This window comes from Coptis chinensis, chromosome 2, assembly GCF_015680905.1.
Source record: "Coptis chinensis isolate HL-2020 chromosome 2, ASM1568090v1, whole genome shotgun sequence".
NCBI lineage: Eukaryota > Viridiplantae > Streptophyta > Magnoliopsida > Ranunculales > Ranunculaceae > Coptis > Coptis chinensis.
In genome coordinates, this window is record NC_141457.1 from 6,867,565 (window position 1) to 6,888,400 (window position 20,836).

The 20,836-nt window shown below is 35.1% G+C and overlaps 1 protein-coding gene across 1 annotated transcript; it reads left to right on the forward strand.

Moving 5' to 3' along the window:
• The first annotated feature begins 2,765 nt into the window (after positions 1-2,765).
• LOC147514612 (uncharacterized) lies at positions 2,766-4,199 on the forward strand. Its single transcript, XM_086592633.1, has one exon. It carries the CDS (start codon positions 2,766-2,768, stop codon positions 4,197-4,199), a length of 1,434 nt encoding a protein of 477 aa, XP_086448759.1.
• The last annotated feature ends 16,637 nt before the right edge of the window (positions 4,200-20,836 follow it).

Consider the following 20,836-nt stretch of genomic DNA (forward strand, 5'->3'; position numbering starts at 1 on the left):
GTGGGCGTTAGATTGACTTATTGAGACCGTTCTATTTTGCTTTGGACTATTAATAATTAATTGAAATTTTTAAAGTTATTAACTTATTTGTAGTACTTAATTATGCCATTATGGTTGGTAATTAGTAGTATCTTATTTTGAATAGTGTTTTGGCACTGAATCTAAAATTTCTAGTATTTGGATGAGTAATGATAATTTGATACTTTCATGTATTTGAATTTTCTTTCATTTGTATTATTATTATTTTTATTTTATGTGTCTATTTTTTTTCCACTTTTATAGAAAATCAAACTCCTTATCTATTATATTATTTATCATCGGTTTTTACCGTTTTTTTTTACGTATTATACGTTTTAAACCCATTTTACCGTTTTAAACCCGTTTTTTATGCCCCACGTTTTTTTACGCTTTTTTTTCCGTTTTTTTCCCGAGACGTTCCGTTTAAAACACGAACTAAGTTTTTTTCAAGTATACCGTTTTAAACCCGTACCGTACTTGGTGACAATGTGTGGGATATGTTTGTATTCATTATTCTTTTCCCCACATACATGAGGTAAAATAGTAGACCATCTTCTAAGAGCTTCTTTTCTGAGAGTATGATCGATGAGGATTGAAAGTCGAGATTGTCTGTCTAAAGGTAAACTAGGGATGTCGTTTCTTGGATAGGAGAGTATAGGAGATTGACTGAGTACACACATAAGCCTTGATTGAGAATTTTGTCATTTTTTACTATCTCCCATCATAATCTATGAGTCTTTGCAGTAATGTAGTTAGCAATGGAGACCGTCTGTTGGAGTAAGCACTAAGTAGGTAAGGAATTTCTCTCTCTGAAAAATATTATCATTCTTGAACATGCTATTGATTGATTTTGTGGGTATATCACCTGAAAACCCTCCCGACACTATAACTCGCACTACAACAAACATGTTTTTTAGCGACGAAATTTTTACCAACGTTTTTATTTCGTCCCTGAAATGCACCTTTTGGCATGTTTACATCATCCCTAATAGTCTATTGGTTTCAGCTGGGAAAATTAGTTTTTGCGACATTTTTTTCGTCGGAAATTGTGTTCTCATGATTTTTTTAAAAATAATTTATTTTTATAGAGTTGAAACTGTGTAGTGCCGACGATAAAAACGTCGGAAATAGGTTTCTACATAGGGCGATGATTTATTTCGTCGGTACTGATATCAAAGTAGCGATATTTCAAATTATCGTGGGAATTGGTATTTTATACCGACATTGTATACCGTCAGAAATTGTGTTTTCATTTGCGCGCAAGTTCGGTAAAAACCAGCGCCAAATACTTTGATTTTTCACAAAAAAAATAAGAGGGAAGAAACTTTCGGGAAAAATAATTAGAGAGGAAAGAACCCTAAACTAAGAAACAAAAGAACAAAAGATGGAGACCTCATAGTTTCTCTCCTCACTTCCGAATTCCAATTTACTTTCCAATTTTTTTGTGATTGTTCTTATCCCCCTTTCTCTTCCTACCTTCTGTAATTGTTGCAAGTTCAACTCTTTTGTTGTAGGCCCTTTATTTCGGGTTCGGTTTTGCCTTCTCCTTCATCCTTCATTGAGAGAAAGCAAGTCAAATTTCTGGTAAGTTATGAAGCAAAAATCATTCTTTGAACTTGTTTACCGATAAAATCGATGAAAGCTATGATTTTTCTTTTTGTTTCTACAACTTTGAAGCTGTTTTTGTTTGGAATCAAGAATTTTTAATCAAACTTGTTTGTAGAAATTAAAGAAGCAACTTTTTTCTGGTATTAGGAAGCAATATTATGAACAAATGCGTGAAAGTGCATAAATTTTGTTAGAAGATAAACATTGGTTTTATTGTACTGTACTGCAAGAATTTGCTATCTACAAGGAACCTCACGTCAAGGTTGTTTAGATTAGAACATTATTGGTGAATTCATTGCAGAGCATAGTAAGACTATTTTTTTTTTATAGGTAGCATAGTAAGACTATCCCTCGAAGCATTCATTTGAGGAATGAAATTGTAATATTCTTTTTGGTAGTGAGATCATAAGGATCATATATTTTATGATAGCTGTAAGTCTGTAACAACTAACAAGCAAGCTGTTGGGATATTTTCATTCATTCCATGGGAAGTTGTTATTATACATTTATACTAACATCAGTTTGATATAAAATGTCATCCCACGTCAATTAACTTTTTGGTACAGATCTGTCTTTGTTTGTTTCTTAAACTAAAGGATTATTAATATCAATAATAATGAATAGTTAGTTCACTAGTTCTACACTCCTCTACTTAACAATGCTTTAATGATGCAATCATACACATCCAAGCAATTATGTCTCTCTTTTGCTATCCATAAAGCCTAATAACATTCGGTCACTTATTGGACTCTGTGAATATACTTCATTTTTGCTAGCTTCAGTTTAGGTATTTTTTTTTTGCTTGTTGGGCCTACGAATATTAACTTTTTTATCATGTTATTTTTGCTTATTGGCTATTTAGAGCATATATCAATTTATTATTTCCTGAGCTGGTAGTAAATGAGTTTTTGCGTGGTTGTTTAAAGTGGTAGATGAATATTTGGAAAGTATATAGGTTAGTTAAGCAATAAGCTGGGATACCTTCATGGAGTTCAGATTCCATGGGAAGTGAGTAGCTGCTTTTTAGTTTCTACAAAATTTGGATTTTGGGTTCACTTTCCTTAGCGGAGTACGTACTCAATTTTCTACTTAACTCATTAATTAATTTGTTTTAATACCTTTTGTGCATAGGAATAGATATGGATAAAAGTTGGATGAATATGCCGCATAGGCCTGAATACTTTCAAGGTCTTAAATATTTTATTACGCTTGTCACCAATCATTTAGACAAAAAATGTAGATGCCGGTGTCCATGCAAGAAGTCCAATAATAGGTATTACCTGCACATCGATGTAGTAAAAGATCATTTATTTGATTCGGGTATCCACAAAGATTACACTCGATGGGTGCATCATGGTGAACCTTTTGAAGTAATGAGTGATGATGATGATGATGATGGTTCGGGTGGACATTTTCATGGGTTGGACAACTTGCTCGCAGATGTAGCACCGATTCCTAGGGATATTTTGGAGCCTAGAGTGCAACATTCAGAAGCATTTGATGTTCCTACTACAAGAGATGGAAATCCAGAACCATTTGCTAAACTTTTGCATGAAGCTCAAAAGCCTTTGTTCCTTGGTTGCAAGAAATATAGTACGTTGGATTTTCTCGTAAAGTTGTTTCATCTGAAGATAATTAACCGTTGGAGCAAAAAATCGTTTGACATGGTTCTCAAGTTATTGAAGGATGCATTACCAGATGGTGAAACACTCCCAAAGTCCCATTACGAGGCCAAGATGTTATTGCGAGGCTTAGGACTTGGTTATGTTTGTATACATGCTTGCATCAATGATTGTATGCTCTTTTGGAAGGAAGACCAAGATCTTGAAAGTTGTTCAATTTGTGGTGAACCGAGGTACAAAATTAATCAAGGGAAATGTAAAAAGATACCACAGAAAGTCTTGAGGCACTTTCCACTAAAACCAAGGCTTCAGAGATTGTTTATGTCTAGAATGACTGCTGAAGACATGAGATGGCACAAAGACAAACGAGTTCGGGAGGACAATGTACTTAGGCATCCGGCAGATTCAAAAGTTTGGGAGGACCTTGACAAGGAACATCCGTGGTTTGCTGCTGATCCTCGCAATGTTCGGCTTGGTCTTGCAAGTGATGGGTTTAACCCTTTTGGTGACATGAGCAGTACTTACAACATGTGGCCTGTAATGCTTATGCCGTATAATTTGCCGCCTTGGAAATGTATGAAAGAACCATTCCTTTTCATGTCTCTACTTATACCTGGACGCAAAGCACCTGGAAATGATATTGATGTTTACATGCAACCGTTGATAGAAGAATTATTGGACTTATGGCAAAATGGGGTGGAGACATTTGATGCGGCGAAAAATAAAATATTTGTAATGCATGCAGCAGTATTGTGGACAATAAATGACTTTCCAACATATGGAAATTTGTTCGGTTGGTCCACCAAAGGTAAGATGGCTTGCCCGAATTGTAACAAGGATACATTCTCTTTGTACTTGAAGAACGGGCATAAGCAATGTTACATGAACCACGGCCGATTTTTGCGGCCAAGACATCCTTTGAGAAAGCGTCTCAAGCAATTACTTGGTTAGTGGTAGCAAGTCTGAACCAAAGAAATTAAGTGGGGAAGATGTGAGGTTACAACTTCTGCATGTCGAAGAACAAACATTTGGAAAACATCCAAATAACAAGAAGAGAAAGCGCATCGAGGTCGAAAGTATAATTGGACAAAGAGGAGCATTTTTTTTCATTTACCTTATTGGCGAAGCCTTAATCTGCGGCACAACCTCGATGTTATGTACATTGAAAAGAACGTTTGTGAGAGTGTTATGGCAACGTTGTTACACCTAGAAAAAACAAAGGATTCAGTGAAAGCTCAAATGGACTTGGAAGTATTGGGTATTAGACCAGAGTTACATCTGATTCCTAGGGGTAATAAGTTTGTTATACCCCCTTCTTGTTATACGTTGTCACCTGCCAAGAGAAAGAGCTTCTGCGAATGGTTGAAGACGGTAAAATTTCCTGATGGTTATGTATCAAACATTTCCCGATGTGTCAATGTTAAAGAATGCAAAGTATCTGGAATGAGGAGTCATGATTGCCATGTTCTTTTACAACGAATTCTCCCAGTTGCACTTCGTGGTTTCTTGGCTAGTGATGTATCAAATGCATTAACCGAGTTGGGTTTGTTTTTTCGAGAACTATGTTGCAAGACATTAAAGCTGGAAATGCTCGAGAGATTGGAAAAGGATATTGCTGTGATACTTTGTAAGCTTGAGTTAATATTTCCGCCAGCGTTCTTTGATGTCATGGTCTACTTAGTAGTGCACTTGCCATATGAGGCGATACTTGAAGGACCAGTTCACTATCGGTGGATGTATCCAATTGAGATGTCAATGTTTGTTAGCTATAATTTAATTTGTTTGCACTTATATATTTCTACTTGGAATTCACTTGTTTAAAGTCTAAATAGGTTTTTGAAAACTCTCAAGCAATATGTTCATAATAAAGCACACCCAGAAGGATCCATTGCTGAAGCCTACATTGACACTGAATGTCTCACATTCTGCTCAATGTATCTAGAAGGAATTGAAACACGTTTCAATCGTGAAGAGCGGAATTATGATGGTGATCATTCTAAACAAGTCAAAGGGTTGCATGTTTTCACACAGAAGGTTCGACCATTAGGAGCTCCCCAAATTATCGAACTTAGTGCGAAGGATTTCAATAAGGCTTAATACTATGTGTTGAATAATTCAGAAGAAATATCTTCACATTTTGAGTAAGTCCCCAACTTAGTTCTCCGACATTGTATTTATTATATATGAACATATATGTAATATTTTATTTTAAATACACAGTCAACACATGGTTGAGCTTAAAAGATAAAGTCCGCATGAATTAGACGAAAGGCAAGAACGACACTTTGCTGAATGGTTTAAAAAACGCGTAAGTATTGGTTGAGTTTTTCAAGTAGTTCCCTTACTTGAGTTTGAGAATTTTGTATTTGCATTAATTTTTTTTTTTTATCAATATAGATGCAAGTAATGCGTAGAGAGAAATCTTCTGAAGCAAGCGACGAACTGTATTCATTAGCATGTGGGCCTGATCGTCGTGTGACTCGGTATAGTGGCTGCATTGTTAACGGAGTTAGATTTCATACCAAGGACCGCGAGGCAACACTCCGAACCCAGAATAGTGGTGTGGTTGTAAATGGAGAACACCAGTCAAAAGAAATGGACTTTTATGGTGTCCTAATAGATGTTTTAGAGCTAAATTACCTATTTGGAAACCGGGTTTTTCTTTTCAAGTGTGATTGGTGGGATGTTGGAAATAGGATGGGAATAAATATAGATGACAATTTCACTAGTGTTAATGTCTCAAAGAAATGGTATAGCACTCATTTGTGTTGGCGACCCAAGCAACTCAAGTTTTCTATTTGAAAGATACCAAATTGCGTGGTACTTGGCAAGTTGTGCAAAAGGTAACTCATCGAAATGTGTATGACGTTCTAGAGAAAGATGAAGTGACTACTCCAGAGAATGATGATGAGACTTATCAACAAGAAGAGCAGCTTGGAAGGGAAGAAATCCAAAGCGAAGATGTTACACTTGTACAATTAAACAGGGAGGATGTGGAGCCTGATGAAGTTGATGAGAATGTGGTAAATCAAAATCTGATGGTTGTAGGCAATGACTTCATTGATGATGATTCTGAGGTTGAAGAAGATGATACATTACTAGACTATTACAGTGAAGAAGAAGGGAATGATTCTAGTGATAATGATACCGACATTGATTAGAAGTTCATGTAATAACATTATAAATCATGAATGAGTATAGTATCACTTCTAAGTTTTCTTATAATATTAATTTTCTTTTAGTTATTCTTCTTTTTATTTACCATTTATGGTTTTCAATAAATAATTATCCATTTTGAATGTATATCATTGTTATTTGTCAATTTATTGCTTATTGATATTATGGGATTGCATTACTGACACTTATTGAACTAATCTATATTTCTCGCCCTAATTTTTTGTTCTATTTAACATTGTGGTTTTATTATTTGTGATTAACCCTTCATGTCTCTTGTGTAGTTATGGCACCTGGTCTTCCTCGACGCCTATATGCTAGTGAGCAGCCTCAATCCAGTCAGGGTGGTTCTTATATGGGAGATAAACTCATTCTTTTAATTTGTTTTACTTTTTTATTATGTACAAATACCTAACCTTCCTTGTGACTATTTTTTTTTTGTGTGTTCTAAATAGCTTCTGCAGCCAATCGTAAAAGGGTTAGAGGAAGGGCAAAAAATAAATATCTTACAAAACACATCAAGCGAGGTGGCGGGAAACCAAGAATAGAGATTCTTCTTGGGAAAGCGAGCCTATAGGCGATTGGGGCCAAGAATGGATTAATGAGCTTGGCATGATAGCTAAGGATGACATGCCGACTTTTGCCCATAAGTGGAAGGATGTGGATGATGATGCAAGAACACTTCTTCATGAAAAAGTTTTGGTAATGAGTAATACATATTAATTATTGCATTTCATCTCTTAGCTTTGCGAGTTTATTATATTACTACTATTTCAAGAGCTTAAATGTGGTATGTTTTTCAAATGAGTTAATTATGAGAGTGAGATTATTGCTTACTAACTAATTGGTAGATGCCTTGCATTAGTTCATTTAAATTGTCTGTATAAAATGACAATTTCATTGGTCAAACTTTTGTGTTAGTTAAGTTGTTTATTTTTGTCTAGCTTATGTTTTATTTTTGTTCTTTCTCTTTTCCTTTATGTTTTTTTTAATCTTTTTTGTAGGATAAGTTTGATATGGATATGAGTCAACCACATGTGGTGTCAGCTGTAAATGGATATTTAAGGGACCGCTTTAAGGATAACAGGTGCAGCCTTCACATGCACTATGTGAACCTACCCAATAATGTAAACAAACGTGAACACCCATACAGCAGTATTTCACAAGATGCGTGGGAAAGTTGGTGTGATTTCTGGGAAACTGAAAAAGTTCAAGGTAACGATCTGCACTTTAATGATCTATCTGATTTGAACTATAAGGATTGGCCTCATTTCAGCGAACTTTCTTTATTAACTACTTGAAGACTTTTCAAGAGGAAAAAACATACTATGGAGGAACTCCCTTCTTCCTTGCTTCCCTTCTTGCTAACCTACAAGATAGGATAATAAGTACTTTCATTCATTCGATTCCTAATACAAATTAAAATGCATTTGTTTGGTTGTAGAATGTCAGTGAGAAGACCAAGTATAGTCGCTCGTGCTTAACAACTGGCCACCGTGGTGGTTCAAAGTCTTTTATCCGGGATCTTACAGATATGTATATAGGATTTCTTATTACTTAGATAATTATGTTTTTAGTTTCTTAAACAAATGGTATAACCTGTCTCTCTTTGGAAATGGTACAGGCTGATCTTGAGAGCCAACAAGAGCCTAGTCAGATTGAACTGTATAAAAATACCCACTACAATGAAAAGAAAGGCTGGATTTCTCTTCAAGCTGAAGAAAACTATGTAAGTAATATGTACTCTGAAATGTCCACTATTTGTTTGATATTTAGTTCTAACTAACTAACAATAATATAGGAAAGAATGTGTGAACTCCGATCTAAACCTCCACAAGAAGGCTCGACCCCATTGACAGAGTAATAGATATTTGATAGAATATTGGGTGTAAGACGTGGTTACAATAGAGGCCTTGGTCACAGATAGGTAGCTCCATCAAGCAAAGCTGGAGGTTTATATGTGAATGCAAAGGTGGATCAGCTGAGGAGGAGGGCAACAGATGCGGAGAGCCAGCTTAAGGAGTTACGTAATTTGACACAAGAGAGAATGAATGCCCAACAGCAGGAAATGGATGCCCAAAAGGCAAGAATCGATGAGCAACAACGCGCATTGGACTTCCTTATGTCGAAGTTCCAGAATGCTCCTTAATTGTGGTACGAACAACTTTTGCTCCCTTTATCATTTGAAATTAGTTTTCCTGCTGCCATGATTTTGAATAACTCTCCATGTTTCCTCGTTGTTTTATTGGATTTTTCTTTCATGCCTTCAATTGTTTAGGTTAGTTGGTTCTGCCATGCGTCAGTAGATTGTACATAACTTTCTACTCATTCCTTTGTTTTACAAACCGTTTGTTGTTACTGAAAATAGACTTCTCAAGCTTTCCATGGGCATTGGAATCTTGGTGGAGTGTTCAGATTCTAGGTTAAGTAATCAGTTTTTACAGTCGGGATTTTGAGGAGTAATATGTACAAACCACAAAGAACCAAATTTGGTGATATTAATGTAATAAATTTATTTGACTCATGGAGAAAAAAAGAGATATTCTTCTATGCTTGTGACGTATCATAGTTGAGAGACATACAAACTTAGGCAGAGCAACAAAGATGTTTATTGGGCAGGGAGCATTCTACTGGGACAAACATTGACCCCAAAGATCACAAGCTGTTCTACTCTGTCTTTTTGGTTCCAGAATACAGCCACCATTGTTTCTGTTCTTGGTAATGGAAGCATTGTACTTGGTGTCTCTGTCACTAATATGTGTGCTACTTTTGCACTATGAAGCACAACTACTTCTTCAGAGACGAACTATCTGTGTCCGACACGTATTGGATATCGATACTCCCCGATTTGCCTCCGACATGTATCCGATACTCCGGTTGAAGTATCCAATCTTTGAATATTTTTACAACTTTGGGAACGCTTGGGACACACTGAGGACATGCCTGTGACATGCACATGGCACTATTTGTGTATTTTTGTTCGTTTTTTGATATTTTTTCACTGAGAATAGGGATTCACTCGTTTAAAACAAAACAGTAGGCTAAATTGGATCCAACTGAAGTTATGCTGCTTATTGCTTAATCTGTTAGAATTGCCGTATCCTACTGTTTGAAAAGTGTTGTATTCGCGTACCCGTGTCGGGGCTTATCCATGTCCTGTTTCGGTGTATGTGTTTCATAGTGTCTGCACGTCAATTTTATGCATACATGTTAGGTACTTAAACCAAAGTTCTTATACATGGGCCTTTGTAGATTAAGACTTCACATGTTATGTTAGTATTGGGCAATGAGCCCAGGAACAAATTTTATCTCATCTAGGTAATCACCTATATTTTGGGGAACAGAAAATGCAGAGATGGATCTGATCCTCTTTGATACCATGTCTAGAAAATAGGAGACAATTTATTGAGATTATCGACTTTATACATTTAGTGAGATGACTTAATTGTCTAGAGACTAAGAAATTCACTTTGAAGAGTGTCTACGAGGCACTGTGCCATTTGCAAAGACAAGGTGATATCGATTAGTTTGGAAAAATTGGTTATCCCTAGATACTCTTTTACATGTTGGCAGGTCTTCTTAAATAGTCTATCATTTCCCAATTTAGATTGTTGCAAAAGAAATACTAGTTCAGTCTCTTTGTTGTCCAAAGAAGAGAGAAGTCTATTTATCCCTATAAGTGTATGTTAGTAGTAGCAGCCCCCCTTGAGTGGCAATTCTAGATCCACCCCTGCCATCAACTGCGCTTCTTTGTGGTAATCAGGTGCTACTACGTCAGTCGTGCGCACATATGACGGGGACATAACATTTGGGTCTATTCAATAATAGTTTGGATTTTTACTCTTTTATGAGAGGTTGTGAAAATAAAGCATCATTCGGTGATTTGGTCAAAGTTTCACACTATAGACTATTAGTTAGAATTGAATGAATGCTAACTAATAAGTAGCTGCCTCTGCAACCTCACCCCTAGAAGTATCACTACAATAAATTTGCTTATGGGTGCTCGATTGGGCAAGCAAAGAAAGTATTGAAGTATATTCTGTTTGTACAACAAATTGCTTTAGAAATTAGTCCATAGAAATCATCTTAGGGAGGATAGTATAGTATCGTACTCTTGTCATGTTTACATTGAAGAAAGAAAGCTCTAGGACATCTAGAGTATATTGAAGTCATTATGGGGAGAAAAAAAATTGAGTATATATATTGAAGCAGTATAGCTTCAATGTACTTTACTCTAGTCTCTAAATTAGATTGATACAGTTAATTAGTTTGCCTCAATGTAGTTTTACAATGCAAGCCAACAATCTTATTTCGTATTAAATTTCAAAATTCAATGTGAGTGGCACCCACTTATTACTAACTACTTTTCAGTTAAGAAAAAGCATATAAAGAAGTTAGATATGTGGTCTCATGTCTCAAGCAGTAGAAGTCATGGCTTCTCTGTTCTGGTTTTGCTTCCATGTTCTTCTTATTCTTCCTACTTACAATGTCTTTGCAAAACAAACTTACATGCTGCTGACACTGCCTCTTTTTTTGTGTGTAAATGTGTATGGTCGTTGAACAAAAGAGAAGCGTATCAAAACCTAATTATCCCTCAATAAGTAAAGGATGAGTAGGGTATCGTTCCACTTTTAAGTGTATGTTTATATGAAGGACAGGATTGGAAAGGGGGTTTGAGGGATTAAAAACTATTATTATAGATATTGTAGATTCTAATGTTAAACTAAACTAAACTAACTAACTAAACTTATACTAAAACTAAGAATTGGAAATAAGGAGAGAATATGAGAGATAGATTCACGAGATTCAAATCCACCAATGCTTTTGATTCAATGACTTTTTGCTTCATGTTGTTCTCCAAGTAGACTACAATCGGGCAATCGGAAGCGAGTGTGCGATGCCTTTTGGGTGAAACATCGTTAAACAATTAACTCTACGTAAGGTTGTTCCTATGTTCATGTTACTAGTATCTTCTTTCCTTTTATGTGAGCTTGGGCAGCTATTCAATGAATCACCATCTAAGGCAAACACAAGGAATACTTCCCTTACTCTAAAACACTACACAATTAGAAGAAAAGTAGAGAATAATAGTATAATATTTAATTACAATAAATAAAACTTTATTCTAGCATTATATTCAATTGCAATAAATAAAAGCATGTTACTAGCAAATATTCAATTGCAATAAATAAAACCCTAAACTAGCATGATATTCAATTGTAATAAATAAAAACCTTAATCTATACTTCCATCCCCTAGTGTGGGCAATGGAACTAATAACTAAAAACATAAAGAACTAACCTGATTGAAGAACACCATAAACCAGAAGAATCATTAAACCTTAAGCACTGGCTTCATCTCCTCCCTTGAAGGAGAAGATTAGCCTTCCATATAGAAGGAAGAACATGAAGAACGAGAAGAAGAAGAGTTGAAGAACATAAGACTAGAAAGACTAATTTATTAAGACTCAGCTAGTTAAAACCGATCTTTTATTATTAATCTCTCTCTGCCTCAAGTTCTGGAGACAAGAATATAAGTGAATTGGCCAAATACATGAGGCACTTAGGTCCTCTATTTATAGGGGTTACAATGAGCTCTAGAAGCATTCCAAACCGTCATTTGTTTCCTAATACAAATAGACTTCTTCCAGAGTCCGACTTCGTCTTCAAAACTGAGAAGGAATTGGCTACAGCGTCGATTCATGCGTCTGGACGCATTATTCATGCGTCCCAGACTTAATCAATGCGTCTGGACGCTCGATTTCTGCGTCCCAGACGCAATAAATGCATCTGGATGCTCGATACATGTGTCCCAGACGCATAAGCCGATTTTCTCTCTTCTGCTCTATCCTTCTATCCTCTTTTGCGGGTTTTGGTCCAAACAACGAATCCTTTGGCCTTGGGCTTCCAAATAGACTTTAAAATAGGTCCAAGTCGCATATTTAACAGCTCCAATTCCTTGGCCTTCTCCATGATTGTCCACGGGCCTCTCATGTGATCCTTAATGCTCCGAATTGCTTCGTTTTACCCCATTTTCTCTAATATTCTACAAAACTCTCTTTTTCACCTGTAGAATCTTAAAACACAACTTATAAACACTATTAGTCCACTAAGATGGCTAAACAAGAGGCATAATCGATGGTTAAATAGCACTTTTTGAGCACTTATCAACTGCACATGAACCATCACTATAAGCCCTTATCCTATGCCACCCACCATGACTGGTACATTGCACACCTTCAGTCCCTAACAACTGCCTCTTAAGATCTCACAACTTCTATTCTCTACACTTACACTAATGCCTACCATGGCTATGCTGCTTCACTTGACTCTGAACAAGTCGAGTCCCTTCGGCGATCTAACTCAGTTTTCGGCGTCTATGAAGACACCATTTACACTCTCCATATTACTCGTACCCCTCAGTTCCTTGGCCTTGAAACAAATATGGGTTTACCAACAATTGACCGATCAAAAGATATCGATCAGGCGTCAATGGATGTGATTATTGGGGTGCTCGACACTGGTGTTTGGCCTGAATTGAAAAGTTTTGATGATTCAAAAATGGAACCTGTACCGAGTCGTTGGAAAGGAGAATGTGAGTCGGAACCTGATTTTAGTTCCTCACTTTGTAACAAGAAACTAATTGGCGCTCATAGTTTCTCTAAAGGATTCAAAATGGCAAGTAGTGGAAGCACTACAAAGAAACTATTAGAAGAAAATGAGTCGCCCTGTGACCAAGACGAACACGGGATGCATACAGCAAGTACGGCCGCAGGATCACACATGGCCAATGCAAGCCTTCTGGGATATACCAGAGGTACGGCCATCTAGGCCAGAATTGCTGCATATAAAGTGTGTTGGAAAACTGGGTGTTTTGGGTCTGATATACTTGCTGGGATGGATCATGCAATATTAGACAGTGTTAATGTGCTTTCACTTTCACTTGGTGGTGGGTCTGCACCTTATTACTGCGACACCATTGCCATAGATGCCTTCACAGCAGTAGAAAAGGGTACCCACTTGTTATATATGTCTTTGCATCTACAAAAAGACAACATTATTTTTGTTCCGACAGACAAAAAACCAGACACAACTTCATTTTACTATTTCCACCTCAATAACTAGTTAAGTAATATGATACCTTCTTTTTCTTATTAGTTGACTTCACCGACCCAGTTGTGTAGAAAAGGCCTTTGGTTTTAGATTTCAGCTGGGATTTCTCAAAAACAAAACAAGTATATGGAGAGATGGTCCTCCTTGTATAGCTTTTTTCTTAAGATATTGTACGTTAGTTGTCTCAAAGATATAACTGTGGATGAGTTTTAAGAGGGACAGATTGTCTCCTGGCCGTGCAGGCCATTTGCTTAGACGCGTCAGGTCGTCTCCAGCAGTTATAGGCCACGTGCCAAACCACCGTAGGCCATTTCCTATTTACTATTCTCTTATCTAGTTAATTAGTTATCGTTTGATTTTTCTCGCCCATAGCTATATATGTTACTTAGATTAGTAATGAATTAATCTTCTCTTATTGGTATTGAGATTTTTGTTCGTTTGCTTGAGATTCGGGAAAAACCTTGAATGAGTAGAAGTGAAGTGAAATACCATGTGGAATATAGATTCGAGGTTGGGAATTGGTTAATTAGTGGCGTTACATAATTAGAACATGAGTGAGGAACCTATACCGCCTTCCTTATAGAAAATGACTTAATCCATTCGTATATATACACCCTATCAATAGGAGAACTACGATTGGCTTGATCCCTAAATGGGTACGTAGGCAACTACACGGCTCAACCGCTCCATAGGAAAACCCCTACCCCTTGTACAAGGAAGTCGAGTGTTTAACATGTTTTATTATTGATAAATTTTGGTTAATTATGTTTTCGAACGTGTTAAACATGATCTAAATCCTTTGATAATATTGATTATATTGCGTGTTGCTAACGTGTTTATTTTGAAACTTTGTTAATCGTTATCTGTACAAAGATTTATATAAACAAAATGTAATAAGAATTGTCAAGTAGCTGAAAGAGGATAAACAGGTACCTACCGTTCTACATAGAGAACTAGAATATAGGTTGCTAGACTAATACAATGCAAGCACCAAGTAATTAACCTTGTTTAATTATTATATACATGCATTGACTAAGTGACTAACGTTGGTCATTTGAGAATAAATGACAGAGACGTACAAGTTTGTTTGATAAGTATCAACCATGCAAGCTTCCTCACCATAACCGTAGCTTCCGCTAGGATAAGGAACCTTCATTCTTTAGTTCAAATTGATTCTTTTTAACTTGTTTTGTAATAATTTAGCTATTTTTTCACATTATTGAATTATGAAACACTATTATACTGCATTCATTATTTAGAAGTGATGACGATATTTAGCATTCAGAGATATTGGGTAAAAGATCGGTTTCGTGGCGCTGTAGCTACTTGATTTAACTGGCACTTGTCGAGATGATTAAGTATCCGGTTCCACGAATCAATGTATCTTTTAGTAGTCGGGTTTATGGCTGAGGTATTTTTTATATTAAATGGAAGTATATTATTTGAATTTCAGGTTAGAACAGGTTTTAAATTTATGAAATGTTAGAAATACAAAGGAAATTCTGCCGATTTTTTTTAGAATGCGATGTGCAGAGGTTGTTTTATATTTTAGTTCTAGTTTGGACTCATGTGAGTCAAATCCGCTCATGTTTTGGTTTCTTAGATTGTTAAATATTTGGATCGAGCTCTCTTATTTGAATATTCAATTGTCTGAGAAATTGGGGCGCTATAGTATAAGATAAATAATGGCTTGAAGAATTAAGGGAGAGGGTGCAATAATGGAGTTACCTTGCTGAATTGGTAAGAAATTCTTTTAGTTTGGTGAATGTAGATATTTTTAGCTTGCAGCAATGTTGGAGGAGGATATGCTTGCTGCTTATTTGTGCTAAATTTTTTATAACAAACTATGGAGTAAAGGGGGGTGTTATAGCTAGCCAAAGATATGTCAGAAGATGGCTTGTCAGTGGCCTGAGGGATGGCCTATAGCAGCCTACGAGTTAAATTATACTAAAATGGAGAGTAAAACACTAATTAGTATCTCATTTTTTTTATCGTTGTACATACTAACATATTTCATATTTCTACGTTAAATAAATATCATTGCAACTGATTAATTCTTAGATTTTAATTATGTGTATGTGAATTCTAGGAGCCAATGAGGGGTATAGTTTGTTATTTAGATTACATGTCTGGTGTTGGATTATTTGGATTATCTTTAAATACATGTTACCATATCTTGGTTTGACATATTTCAGTGGATATGAACTAAATGTTGTCATATTTTGTTTACAGGTTCTCATGCAGTTTAGAAACAATTTATATGGGTTTGTTTGGGCATTCTTCTTTTGTGATATAAAGTATTATGCGATAGATGTTGGATGTTCAGACAATTTCTTTTGATGTTTTGTTGTTTATAAGACTATTGTATATATATATATATATATATATATATATATATATATATATATATATATATATATAATGAATCATAACTCTTAAACATGGAGAGAGCGATCTTTATAAATTACTTTTGGGAATGTTGTTGGTTAAATTTAATGTGGTTGAATTGAAGTTATTTATATGATTCTTTTTGGTTTTGTGATTGAAAGAAGCGAAGTAATGTAAATATGTAATTGAACAAAAAAAAAAAAAAAAAAAAAAAAAAAAAAAAAAAAAAAAATCGACGCTTTGTTAAAGTGCGCTAAAAATAAATTTATAGTGTGAAAACAAGCATTCCTATAAGCATATAATTTGCGACAAATTTAAAAAACGTCGCTACAGGTTCATTTTCAGTGACGGTAAATATTGTCGCTATATGGATTTAGCAACCAAAAATTTGGTGTTGTTGCCACGAAACAAAACGTCGGTAGTATAAGATTACAACGACGAGATATACAACGTCGCTACAAGTTAATCTTTAACAACGGTAAATAACGTCGCAATAGTAATTAATGTAATGAAAAATTGGTGTTCTTGCCACGAAATAGAACGTCGGTAGTATTGAATATGACCGACGATTTTGAAAACGTTGCTAGTAATCTATCTTTAGCAACGATATATAACGTCGTAATACTAATTTTAATAACGAAAAATAGGTGTTCTTGCCACGATATAAAACGTCGGTGGTGCTCCTCATTACCAACGTTTTTTTAAATCATCGCCAAAATAGAGTTTTTGCCACGTTTTAAATAATCAAATAAAAATATATATACCGACGTTATTTTGGGCACTACCGACATTTTAAAATGTCGTTGATATTGTCCATTCACCTACGCTTTTTTTTTTTGTAGTTTCCGATCTTTAGCGACTGTACCTCTTGCGACGACCGAGCGACGACCATATAAACGTCACTAATAACAATTGTTTATCCAGAGATGATTGATTATTATGCACGTATTAGCTTAGATTTCGACTTGATTATTCTGTATTTATTGCTAGTGAGATGTATAGATATCTGAGAATAAAGTAGGAAATAATAATTTTATTTCTTAGTCGTTGTAGTATAGATGAAGTTTGTGAGTACCTTCGCTGGAAAACTCTCATGAGGCTATAACTCGTCCACTAGAGAATTCCTAGTGGTTTAAAGCCTTATTGCATATAGTCAATGCAATTGCACTCGGCGAAAAGAGATTAGTTAGAACTCTATTTTTGGTCACTTATATTAATTTTTCATATTTGCTTGAGGACAACTAAAATGTTGTTTGGGGGTGGTTTGATAAGAGCCTAAAACTGTAGTTTTAACCCCTTAATAATATTACATTTAGACCAATTATGTGTATAATAAATATGAGTTAGTACTGTTTACGTGCGTTTATGTATTTCAGGCATTGGAGTCAAATATGTGAAGAAACATGTCACTTTTGCGAGATAAATGAGCAAATGTTGGTTGTGAAGAAGTTCTATGATTAAAGGCCAAGATTCAAGGAGAAAAAGCCTTTTTAAAGCCCAGTCAAAGCTGAAAAGTCAAAGTCAACGCGGGCAGAAATAGAGCAGAAAGGTCAACAGAACTTCCGCAGGCTGTATCATTGGACTCAGACCTCAGAATTGGGCCTATTATATGTTAAAACGACCACCTCGGAAAAAGATTTCTAACGGTCCAAACCTTGACCTAATCAGAAAGCAAAAGTGGACGTAAAGGTTGTTGCAGTAATTTCCAGCAGAAAAACCCTTTTTGGACTTAAGTAATTAGGGTTTATGCTTGATTTAAGGGCCCAAAACATGGTTCCAAAGCCCATGCTCGAAATTGTAGACCTAGTCCTCTCCTAAATAAAGAGGACTAAGGCATAACTCTTAGATACCTAGAGTTAGATCATATACTTAATTAGATACTTAGTTAGAACCTAGACTTAGTTATTATTTTAGTTTAAACTTAAGTTTTAATTCATTAGTGTTAAGTTAGTTATTTGTTATTAATTATTCAATTAGATTAATAAAATCCAAGTTTGTTCATCATTATGTCTTCTTCTTATATATATTAATGATAGTCTAATAACTTCTAGCTAAACCTTAATTAGAAGGGTTTGATGAAGCTTGATGAAGACTTGATGTGTGATAACCCGTAAAAACTTAACTAGATTACTCTAATTTTATTTTTAGGGTTAGTTAGACTTACCCCCCCATTACTAGTTGCAATTAGTGTTACCCCCCCCATTTGAGTGATCCAACGGTCATATTTCTTCATCTGAAAAAAAAAAATTCATCTCGTAACCGTTGGATCTTGCAATTGGGGGGTATCACTAATATTTTTGAAAACCAGTGGGGAGGGTAACACTAATTGCAACTAGTAATGGGGGAGTAAGTCTAACTAACCCTTATTTTTATAGTATAAATTATTTATTTCCTACTCTCACTTGTATATTCATGTAATATATAGAGTACGGAATCGTTCCACTCCTAAACTACCAAGACATAAATAGAATCCAATTAATCAAACACAAAGAAACAATGGTGAGAGCAATATTTATAGAGGTGAATTTATACTATAAAACTAAATATATGAATTTTAACTTATACTAATTTAACTAAGCAATTGAATATAACTTGAGTAAAATATGAAGAAGAAATTAGGGGGATTTGATTCCACTTTGATTTATTCATAATATGCTAGTGTAGATTATTGCAATCCTAACCAATTAAGATTAAGTATTTTATCCCTAGTTAATTATTCATGGCAATCTATGCCAACTAATAATTAACATGTGAGGAAGTTCAACCCATTCTCTTGGCGAATCAACTAACCTACTAGAGTGAAACTCTTAACAAACAATAATTCTAACTAACATATCAAGTCTTCATCAAACCCCTCTAATAGAGGTTTAGCTAGAAGTCATTAGACTATTATTAATAGAAGAATAAATAGAAGACATAATGAAGAACAATAACGTACTTGACTTTTATTAATCTAATGGAAGTTACAAACTAAACTAATTAACTAAAACTAAACTAAACTAAAAAGAAAGAGAAAGAGAACCCTAATTTACAACTAAACTAAAAAGGGGAGTAGCCAAGTTTTGTTTAGCCTTAAACCTCTTTATATAGGAGAGGGCTAGGTTTACAATTTCGTGCATGGGCTTTCGAGCCATGTTTTGGGCCATAAAATCAAGCCCAAAACCTAATTACTTTAACACACTTTTCGAGCACTTTTACTACTATGATTGGGCCAAGGCTTAGACCATTAGGAAGATCTTTCCTAGTCGGTCGTTTTGACATATAATAGGCTCAATTCCGAGGTTTAAGTCCAAAGATACGGTCTGCGGAAGTTCTATTGACTTTTCTGCTCTTTTTCTACCCGCGTTGACTTTGACTTTTCAGCTTTGACTAGGCTTTAAAAATGTTTTTTCTCCTTGAATCTTGGGCTTTGGCCATAGAACTTCTTAGCAACCAACCTTTGCTCGTTTCTCTTGCAAAAGTGACATATTTCTTCACATATTTGACTCAAATACCTGAAATACACAAAAACACGTAAACAGTATTAAATCTTATTTATTATACACATAATTGGTCTAAATGTATATTATTAAGGGGTTAAAACTACAGTTTTGGGCTCTTATCAAACCACCCCCAAATAGCATTTTGCTTGTCCTCAAGCAAATATGAGAAATTAATATAAGTGACCAAAAATAGAGTTCTAACTAATCTCTTTTCATCGAGTGTGATTGCATTGACCATATGCAACAAGGCCTTAAACCACTAGGAATTCCCTAGTGGACGAGTTATAGCCTCGCGAGAGTTTTCCAGCAAAGGTACTCACAAACTTCATCTATACTACAACAACTAAGAAATAAAATTACTGTTTCCTACTTTATTCTCAGATATCTATACATCTCACTAGCATTGAATATAGAATAATCAAGTTGAAATCTAAGCTAATACGTGCATAATAATCAATCATCTATGAATAAACATATATATAATGAACTACGCTATGTAATGCAATAACAGGTCCGTTTCTAAAACTTTGGAATAGCGTCCTTAAATAGGTCCTCATATATATGTCAAGACAAAAACCACTCTGATTTTTCCACTCAAGTTTCACTCACTCCAGTGCTTAGTGGGCACACTTTACCTTACAATCTCAATGACACACAAGAAAGCCGAAGTCGATCAAACACATCTGCCACTTACTATCACACTAACATATTCCTAATTGAGCTAGAGGTCTTTATTAGGTGTTGAGGGGATTAAGTGATGGTTTAAGAATGAAGGAAATGGATATTCAAAAAGAACCAGTTTGAGATAATAGATTCTTCATATTATGTAACTAGAGAAAACATTGTTCTTTACCTTACTTCTACACTTTGTTTCCATCCTTAGATATTTTTTTTTTCTTTTGGCTTTTGACTCCTTTGATTCTGTTTTTGGAGTTCTAATTTTTTATTTTATTTTATTTTTCTTTTCTTTGGATGGAAATTTTCTTTTCTTATTTGAAGAAACTAACAAATTCTTGGTTTCACAGGTCTTTCTCTTTCCTATTCTTCATTTCATCTCTATTCTCAGACTCATTCAAAAATGGGTAGGTTGATTTTTATTTTTATTTTGTTTTGTAAAATGGTAAAGGATTTGCGGTTTATGAAAGACTAAAGAAAGGCTCAGAGGGGAGACTAACGGAAATAATTTCATATAAGTTTGAATTTATGACTATATCGATCCAAAGAAGGCCTAAATTCTCGCTTAGGATATGGTATAGTGGTCAAGCAAGTGGACGTGTGATTTCTCTATTCGGAATTTACTTATCCTTTGTGTCATTTATCAAATATTTCACTCGTATAAGGCTTTAGGCTATATTCTCACAGGATTTGTAGAATAAGTACTCTAGCCTAGATTTCAGAAACTTACTGCCAAACAATCATAGATATTCATGCA

Bases quoted from the DNA above. Each gene is read 5' to 3' on its own strand.
- LOC147514612 (XM_086592633.1), top strand. From the start codon at position 2,766: ATGGATAAAAGTTGGATGAATATGCCGCATAGGCCTGAATACTTTCAA.